This window comes from Haematobia irritans, chromosome 1 (genome assembly GCF_050003625.1).
Source record: "Haematobia irritans isolate KBUSLIRL chromosome 1, ASM5000362v1, whole genome shotgun sequence".
Classification (NCBI taxonomy): Eukaryota; Metazoa; Arthropoda; class Insecta; order Diptera; family Muscidae; genus Haematobia; species Haematobia irritans.
This window is the reverse complement of record NC_134397.1, coordinates 84,839,067-84,849,179: the sequence shown is the minus strand read 5'-3', so window position 1 is coordinate 84,849,179 and position 10,113 is coordinate 84,839,067. Positions and strand designations below refer to the sequence as shown.

The following is a 10,113-nucleotide window of genomic DNA, read 5'->3' as shown; positions in this document are numbered from 1 at the left end:
TTCTTTCACTGAGGTTCCGGGAAATTTGAAGAAAATTACCGCTAAGTAAGAGTAAGAAAATCCTACTTGTAGAGTTCCTTAGCTAATATTGCTATAAAATGTTATAGTTTAATTTAACATATTAATATTCGTATCATATTTTAGTTAAACAAGTTTTTAAATAATGCTACACATTATTTCATGGTACATTAACTTTTGAAATGAAGAATATTTTTGCCAGTGTGGTTTTTTAGCACACTGGTCCATAATTTATATTGTAATAAATTTCCATTATATGTTTCAATATTATATTTGATGATGAAGGGTACCTAATATTCGGTCTGGCCAAATATCCATCCTGAGTATAATCAAATGCACGAGTTCCATATTTCGCTTACAAAATCATTTTTTTTTTTTATTTTGCAAAGCTCAGCGTTAAGTTTTTTGCCTTTTAAGAACACTGGCTGTACAACGAAAATTGTTATACAACCAAGTTGCGAGCATTCATGTTACTCCTCCGTCTCAGTATGAGAAAATTGGCAATGCAGAATATACATTGGATTTTACGAATTGTTTTATATAGCACAACATAATAAGAACTGGCTTAACAATGGGTCTGATTAATTTGCTATCTTCATCTACAATTTCTCTAGTGAGTCTTTACTGGTGGTTAATAAAACTATGTGGATATATAAAAACATTCCAAAACAAAGCCAAGTTGATGCAAATTGAATTTCGACACAAACATTGGTTTGACAAAAAAGTCTATAAGCATGCTCCCGGTCCATATGCTTGGCCAGTTGTGGGAAATTTATTTTTGTTTAGCTATTACGATTCTCCATTTAAAGGATTTTCGGATATGGCCAAACAATTTGGTAACTTGTATAGATTGACTCTTGGAACAAGACAGTGTTTGGTTGTAAGCGGTTTGGAGCTCATATGTGAAGTGCTCAACAAGAAAGGAAAATATTTTGGTGGGCGGCCTGATTTCATTAGATTTAATGTGCTATTTGGTGGAAACAGGAACAACTGTAAGTAAGTCATTTGATAGCAAAGCTATGTTTAAAATATGAACTAAAATAAAAAAATAAATAAATTACAGCTTTCTAATGAATTTCGCATTTTTCCTTTACAGCCTTAGCCCTATGTGATTGGTCACAGCTTCAACAAAAGCGCAGAAAATTGGCAAGAAAACACTTCTCACCCAGGACGGGAAGTACATTCTATCAAAGTATGGCAGATGTAAGCAGCTTCGAAGTTAAAGAATTTCTCTTCAGACTCAGTGAACAGGTTGGAGAGAACTCAGGTGACATCCACTTGAAGCCGTTGATTCAACAAGCATGTGCAAACATGTTCTGCAACTACATGTGTTCCTCCAGATTTGATTACGATGATGGTGAATTTAAGAAAATCGTACGATGTTTTGATGAAATATTTTGGGAAATTAATCAAGGACATATAATCGATTTTTTACCATGGCTAAGCCCTTTCTACTTGAGCCATATAAAAAAGATTGTGAAGTGGTCCGAGACAATTAGATATTTTATATTAAATCGGATAATTGCTGAAAAGGAGACAAATATGCAAACAACACATTTGGATGACGATTTCACATATGATCTTCTCAAGAGCTTGGCTGATAATGACGGCATTACGCGAAACAATATAATATATATGCTTGAAGACTTTATCGGAGGACACTCCGCTATCGGAAATTTGGTTATGCTTGCCCTAGCATATATCGCAAAACATCCACATGTTGGCACTAGAATTCAGAATGAAATTGACAGAGTACTTGATGATTGCCCAAGGATTATTACTCAAAACGATGCCAATGACATGCCGTATACAATGTGTACTATCTATGAAGTTTTACGATCTTGTTCCTCTCCCATAGTTCCCCATGTAGCAACTGCTGACGTCGTCATAGGTGATTATGATGTAGCAAAAGGAACGATTGTTTTTATCAACAACTATGACTTAAACACCAATCCTAAATATTGGAAAAATCCTACAGATTTTGATCCAAGTAGATTTCTAGTCGAAGACACATCAACTAACCCGTCACAGTCCGAAAGCGAAACTAAACGACTAAAAAGCTATATACCTCATTTTTTACCCTTTAGCATTGGAAGGAGAACATGCATTGGACAAAGTTTGGTGAAGGGATTCAGTTTTACCTTGATTGCAAATATATTGAATGCCTATAACGTATCAACAAATGACTTGTCTAAAATAAAAATATATCCTGCCTGTCTTGCTCTTCCCCCGGATACATTTTCCATTAAGCTTATCCCTCGTAGTTTGTATCAATAAAAAGAGTTGGTTTGTTTCGTTTATGTTTTACTTGGCGGCAATAAAGTTTTAGTCAAACAATTCTGAAAACAATGAAAATAACATTAAAAATTGCATTCCCGCGGATTTTGAACCTTCGCCGTTTGACTTTCTCTTCAATGGAAGTTACTTTGAGAAGCTTTTGTAAATTATGATAATTATCAATTTATTGTTCAATACAATCTTATGTACCATCCATCATGGATTGCATACAAAGTTCTATGAAAGACTGTCATCCACGACGGAACTTCTTATATCATGGTAAGTCGTGGTATATAAGCCTCTTTAGCTCTTAATTGTTTTACCTAGAGCTGTCTATAAATAATTACGAAGCAATTTTCGCATGATAATTAGAGGGCAAAATCTGATTAAATTAGGAGGGACCCATGAGCTTTCAGAAGTCAAATCTTTGTGGGTCGGTTTATATGGGGGCTATATGTAAATATGGGCCGATATGGACCAATTTTGACTTGCTAAGGGCACATAGCATAGTTGTTAGAGGAAATATTCTCACACCACATACGAAATTTGAGTCGGATCGGATAAAAATTACTCCCAAAAGGTTCCGGAAATCAAATCTTGGGGTCGGTTTAAATGGGCGCTATACCTAAAAGTGGTTCGATATGGCTCATCAATTGTTCGTATCAAGTTCAAGTCGAAAGCTTGATTCGTTCGGAAGTTGGCGTGACTTCAACAGACGGATAGAACTAGATCGACTCAGACTGATCCCCATGACACAGATAATATATACTTTATGGTGTCTAAGCCTAATATTTTGATGTGTTATAAACAAAATGACAAAATTGGTATTCCCCATCCTGTGGTGGAGGGTATAAATAGTTGATAAGTCGCAGCTGGTGAGATTTGAACCCACACAAAAAAAAAACTAAAACTGTCTTACGTTTCATTAGTTTCATTAGTTTTTAACATTTTTAAGAAGTTTCCCCAGCCCAATGGAATTTTTATACCCTGAACCACATAGTGGTTAGGGTATAATAAGTTTGATCTGCCAAAAAATGTGCCTACCAGAAATATTGAGTTTAGACCCCATAAAATATATACCGATCGACTCAGAATCACCTCCTGAGTCGATCTAGCGACTCTCCATGTATTTGTTGTTCGCAGGATTCCGGTCGCAATTATTAACCGATTTTGATGAATTTTGGTACAGAGTGTTGTTTGGGCACAAGGACGAACGCTATTGAATTTGGAAGAAATCGGATTAAATTTAGGTATAGCTCCCATATATATGTATCGCCCGATTGCGACAAATGGGGTCAGGTTGCGCTTTTTTACAAACGGATCGTCATCAAATTTCACAAAAGGTACTCTTCTTCAAGTCTGCAAAATTTCATCCCAATCGGTTCAGATTTAGATATAGCTCCCATAAATATGTATTGCCGATTTTCCCAAATTTGTCCATAAAACTCTTATTTATCAGCCGATTTTACTCAAAGTTGACTTACTATAATCTTCTATAGTACTAACAATATGTGCAAAAAATCATCGAAATCGGTTCATATTTAGCTAGAGCTCCAATATATGTGTACCGCCCAATTTTTCTAAATTTGGCTATAAAACACTTATTTATCAACGGATAGCACTCACAGTTGGCTAAATGTAATCTTCTATAGCACTAACTATACGAGTATGTGCAAAATTTCATCGAAATCGGTTCAGATTTAGATATAGCTCCAATATATATGTATAGCCCGATTTTTCCAAATTTGGCCATAGAACCCTTATTTATTAACTGACCTTACTCAAAGTTGGCTAAATTCAGTCCTCTATAGTATTAACTGTATGTGCAAAATTTCATCGAAGTGGGTTCAGATGCAGATATCGCCCGATTTTGAAAAATTTTCCCCTAATAACCTTATGTTTGACCATAGAGGTCTCATTTCTTAACTGATCTTACTAAAATTTAGCACAAGGTCACCTTCTGTGGTTTCAATTCAACCTGGAAAATATCATCTAAATCGGGTCAGGTTTAGATACAGCTCCCATATATATACATAGCTCGATTTTCCCAAATTTAGGCCATAATACTCTTATTTATTAACCAATGCTACTCAAGTTTAAAATGTGTATGTACTATCCGATCGTATTTAGACTTACATGTGACTCTTACAAATAATATTGCCCGATTTTCCCGAATTTTGAATTATTACCCACACTAATTGAGCGATTTCGTCTTTTTATACCCTCCACTATAGGATGAGGGTATATTAACTTTGTCATTCCGTTTGTAACACATACAAATATTGCTCTAAGACCCCATAAAGTATATATATTCTGGGTCGTGGTGAAATTCTGAGTCGATCTGAGCATGTCCGTCCGTCCGTCCGTCTGTTGAAATCAGGCTAACTTCCGAACGAAACAAGCTATCGACTTGAAACTTGGCACAAGTAGTTGTTATTGATGTAGGTCGGGTGGTATTGCAAATGGGCCATATCGGTCCACTTTTACGTATAGCCCCCATAAACGGACCCCCAAATTTGGCTTGCGATTGCTCTAATAGAAGCAAATTTCACCCGATCCGGCTGAAATTTAGTACATGGTGTTAGTATATGGTCTCTAACAACCATGCAGAAATTGGTCCATATCGGTCCATAATTACATATAGCCCCCATAAAAACCGATCCCCCGATTTGACTTGCGGAGCCTCTAAGAGAACCAAATTTCATCCGATCCGGCTGAAATTTGGTACATGGTGTTGGTATATGTTCTCTAATGACCATGTAAAAATTGGTCCACATCGGCCCATAATTATATATAGCCCCCATATAAACCTCCGGAGCCTCTTAGAGGAGCGAAATTCATCCGATCCGGTTGAAATTTGGTACGTGGTGTTAGTATATGGTCTCTAACAACCGTGCAAGAATTGGTCCATATCGGTCCATAATTATATATAGCCGATCCCCAATCACACAAAAATTGGTCCATATCGGTTCATAATCATGGTTGCCACTCGAGCCAAAAATAATCTACCAAAATTTTATTTTTATAGAAAAACATTGTCAAAATGTTATTTCTATAGAAAATTTTGTCAAAATTTTATTTCTATAGAAAATTTTGTCATAATTTTATTTTTATAGAAAATTTTTTTCCAAATTTTATTTCTATAGAAAATTTTGTCAAAATTTTATTTCTATAGAAAATTTTGTCAAAATTTTATTTCTATTGAACATTTTTTCCAAATTTTATTTCTATAGAAATTGTTTTCCAAATTTTACTTCTATAGAAAATGTTGTCAACATTTTATTTCTATAGAAGCTTTAAACTTAATTATATACGTATTTAATCGGCCTTATTAGTTTAATATATACCACGTGTGGACTATGTGGTATATACTACGTTGTTAGGAAGTTTTAAGATACCTTGCCATCGGCAAGTGTTACCGCAACCCAAGTAATTCGATAGTGGATGACAGTCTTCAGTAGAAGTTTCTACGCAATCCATGGTGGAGGGTACATAAGCTTCGGCCTGGTCGAACTTACGGCCGTATATATATATATATATATATATATATATATATATATATATATATATATATATATATATATATATATATATATATATATATATATATATATATATATATATATATATATATATATATATATATATATATATATATATATATATATATATATACATATATATATATATATATATATATATATATATATATATATATATATATATATATATATATATATATATATATATATATATATATATATATATATATATATATATATATATATATATATATATATATATATATATATATATATATATATATATATATATATATATATATATATATATATATATATACTTTCCTTTTTTGTGTTCACAGAAAACCACGTGCCACTTCTGAATAAAAAATTAACACAAAACAGTAGGTCCGTATTCTCCGTCCATTCCAAGAAACAATCAAAAATGAAAATCGTGTATACCTGTTCAATGTTTTTATAAAATTATTTTCGCTGCAAAAAATTAAAAAATTAAATGGTCACGAAAATAATGTACATGGTCTTTATGGCCATGTAATGGTCCTAGACATGTCTATTCGTAACCTATAAAAATACTTTTTTCTCTGCAAAAAAGTAAAAAATGAATGGTCAGGTACATGATTTTCCCGATCATGTAATGGTCTCAAATTCTATCATTTAAATAATAGAACATGTTTGCGGCATTTGAGAACCATTTAAATGCTTATTGCCACCACACATTTTTCTCCGCTCGAAAACTATTTTTACAAAGACAAAATACATGGTTTTCGCGACAATTACATACTCTATATAAGCATCAAATGGATGCGGCAACCATGTCCAGACATGTTTTTTCTGTGCGTGTATATATAATATCAGACATTTCTGCTCAGATTGTGCCAAACCCCCCATAAAAATGTACCCCTTAATGTACTTAATAAGGAAATGCGGTTTATCCCTCAAATCAATACCAATGTGGGATGCTAATCTTTCTAAATCAGTAGGGGTGGTTTTTTTTTATTTTACAAACGGTTCCATCGCCGACTTTCCCGCCCCTTCCGACCGTGACGGCCTCGTCCCCATGACGTAGGGACAGCGTACACACCATGATCCGGACCATGGCGGGGTTGAGGCAGAGGGATTTGACCAGCTACAGAGAAGGACTCATCACCCGGATATATTAAAACACAAGATCAAATATTTGTTTATTCAATAAAACTAATGTATTAGTTATCCAAATATGCTAAAATTCTAGTCTTCATCATATCAATAGTCGGCCCCGCCCGACTTTCTGCTTTACTTACTTGTTATATTATCTTCCTACATTTATCATAGTAATAATAAATTACGGTATTGGTACTATGGTAATGATTGGCGCCAATGATTTTTTCTTTTCATGAATGGTACACTGAGAAAAATATTGACCTAAAATGAGGGATTATGCAACCTTAATTTTGGGACATGCAATTTACACAATACAAAGGACACATTTTTTCAAATTGAAATTCAAATGTTAATAAAAATAATATTTATAATCTTTGCTTCAAAGGTTTTTTCATTAAATTTAGGTCAGGAATCTTGGAAATTTGCGTCCCTGCGTTAAAGTCGTATATCTTTGAAGTAAGGTAAAATTTCCGTAAAGAAAAGAAAAACTTTTTTGATTTAAAGAAATCGTCTTTAAATTAACTGGTGTACTCAATCTTTAGATTCAATTATAGGATGTTGCATCTTTGGTTGTAAAATTTTTTGGAATTAAGAAAATATATTTTACTATGAAGTATTTGATATAATTTGAATTTTTAAAATGTCATTTGTGTGTACGCGAACAACTTTATTAATATACCGCGAAAAGAGAATGCAAATTCGATAAACGAGATATCTATCCTAATTGATCCTAGACTTAAAGCTGGATAGGTCCCTACAAAATGTCTCTGTTTTAAAGAAACTGCACGCAGAGAAGAAACATGATGGTCACAATCATATTCGAAGAACAAAATAATAAGATAGGAGCTATTTTTGCGGCGACCATGTAACATGTTCACCTGCAACCATGTTGGCCCTGTGAACATGGTTCTAACAAAAATAAAATTGTCCTCATCTAAAATGTTATTATAGTAATAAAAAGAATTTTGTTTCCATTAAAAGACAATGGTCACGATCTAAAATGTTATGGTATTCGTCAAAATGTTTTTCTTCCAGTTAAAAGAACATGGTCACAACCTAAAATGTTTTGATTTTTATGAAAAAACTTATGTCGTCGTCGAAAAAAGGACGCCACTTGAGAAAAGAAAAATTAACGTTATTTATTTGTTTTATTTATAAACTAATGCATTGTTTATTTGTATTTATAATGTCGTGCAACCAAACATCACACACTCTATTTTGGTTCATTTGATTTATTTCATAACATTCCGTTTCTGCCTTTTTCTTTATTTTTATACTTATTTCCATCAAATGTACCAACGCAGACATCATGTAACTGCAAATAAAAATAAATTGTACCATATATCAAAATGCAGAACAAAAACAGGTACATTTTCTTTTCAATTACACTTTCCGTTTTTGTGTTCACATAAAACCACGTGCCACTTCTGAACAAATAAATTAACACAAAACACAGTAATTCCGTATTATCCGTCCATTTCAAGAAACAATCAACACACAACTGATGCGCAAAATGAAAATCGCGTGTACATGCTCAATGTTTTTATAAAATTATTTTCGCTGCAAAAAATTAAATGGTCACGAAAACAATGTACATGGTCTTTATGACCATGTAATGGTTCTAGACATGTCTATACGTAACCTATAAAAATACTTTTTTCTCTGCAAAAAGGTAAAAAAAATTGAATGGTCAGGTACATGATTTTCCCGACCATGTAATGGTCTCAAATTTTATCATATAAATAATAGAACATGTTTGCGGCATTTGAGAACCATTTAAATGTTTATTGCCAACATATATTTTTCTCCGCTCGAAAATTATTTTTACAAAGACAAAATACATGGTTTTCGTGACAATTTCCTACTATAGATAAGCATTAAATGGATGCGGCTACCATGTCCAAACATGTTTTTTTCTCTGCGTGTATGTCAAATCATGCAAATAAGAGCTACTCACCCACACAGAAATGCATTTTTGCAAATATTTGCATGAATTAACATCGAATTTTTCGTGTGTAATAAATATACATCAGTGATAATAACTACACGCAAAGAAAAAAAAACGTTTGGAAAACGTGTACCGAAAACGTTTTTCTTTTGTTAGAGTTTTTTGAATTGCTTCCAAAATGTTAAACTTTTATCACCAAAAAAAATCGTTTGTTACCAAATTTTTATTTTTTCAATAAAAAAAGTTATTTTTGATACAACAACACAGTCCATTTCGTTTATATCAAACACTGTTCTTTTCTGACTTTAGGTCTTTAATAAGACACATTTTACAGTTCAAAATTTAATAAAGTACAATGTAATGTTCAATGTAATGTTCAAAAACAAAAACTTTGGTCGAAGCAGGGATCGAACCCACGACCCTTGGCATGCAAGTCGGACGTAGCAACCACTGCTCCACGGTGCCAAACTAAATGTTTGTTTATGTTAAATAAACTTTGTTTATTCGGTTCGTGGGCGCCGCAAGCTATGCTATATAAATATAACTTATATGGATAATTATCTATTGATGACCATAACAGGTACATAGCTCAGTGGTTAGTTGGCTTACAAAGTGCATGGTCCGCGGTTCGATTCTCCGTCCAGGCGAAAGGTAAAAAAAATTTTAAAATTTATAAAATCGTATAATTTCTTCTACATTGTTGGTATTACAGGAAAAGGTGTTAAGAACTAAAAATCCTCGTGGATGTGAGAAAGATGTGAGGAACAATGCAATTAGCAAGAAAACAATGTTTTTTTGTTTTGAGTTAGTCTTTATGAAATTGTTTTTACATCCTGGAAATGAATAAACTTTTATCACAAAAAGTATAGACTTTTCTTCCAATTACACTTCCTTACAGCGAAAAGCAAATGAGAAACGAACATTGTTTGTCTAAAATTTCGTTTGCGAGGAAAGAATTATTTTTTTGCGTGTAACTATTAAAAATTATAACAAATAGAAAATAGCAAATTACATTTAAAATTTAATTTCTTTCTAAAAGTGCTTTCTCAAATAAGCCAGTAATAATTTGTAAAATTTAACAATTTTATTGAATAATTTGGCATTGACAACTAACCAATCAATAGAAACGTAAAAAATAAAAAAAAAGTTTAATGTGCCATCACTACTGGGATTTGAAACTGTGCCGTT

The 10,113-nt window shown here is 32.8% G+C and overlaps 1 protein-coding gene across 2 annotated transcripts; it reads left to right on the top strand.

The window, feature by feature from the left end:
- The first annotated feature begins 485 nt into the window (after positions 1-485).
- On the top strand, positions 486-2,312 carry LOC142221327 (cytochrome P450 307a1-like). 2 transcript variants are annotated; one of them, XM_075291030.1, is made up of 2 exons: positions 486-1,010; positions 1,115-2,312. In XM_075291030.1, exons 1-2 carry the CDS (start codon positions 590-592, stop codon positions 2,293-2,295), a joined length of 1,602 nt encoding a protein of 533 aa, XP_075147145.1. In that variant the 5' UTR covers positions 486-589; the 3' UTR covers positions 2,296-2,312. The 2 variants fall into 2 exon arrangements, with proteins under 2 accessions (XP_075147145.1, XP_075147146.1); XM_075291031.1 differs by having other exon boundaries at positions 839-1,014.
- The last annotated feature ends 7,801 nt before the right edge of the window (positions 2,313-10,113 follow it).

Excerpts from the sequence above, each read along its gene's own strand:
- LOC142221327 (XM_075291030.1), top strand. The coding sequence starts at position 590 with ATGGGTCTGATTAATTTGCTATCTTCATCTACAATTTCTCTAGTGAGT. Across the intron at positions 1,011-1,114 it reads TGGTGGAAACAGGAACAACT|CCTTAGCCCTATGTGATTGG; the intron begins GTAAGTAAGTCA and ends TTTCCTTTACAG.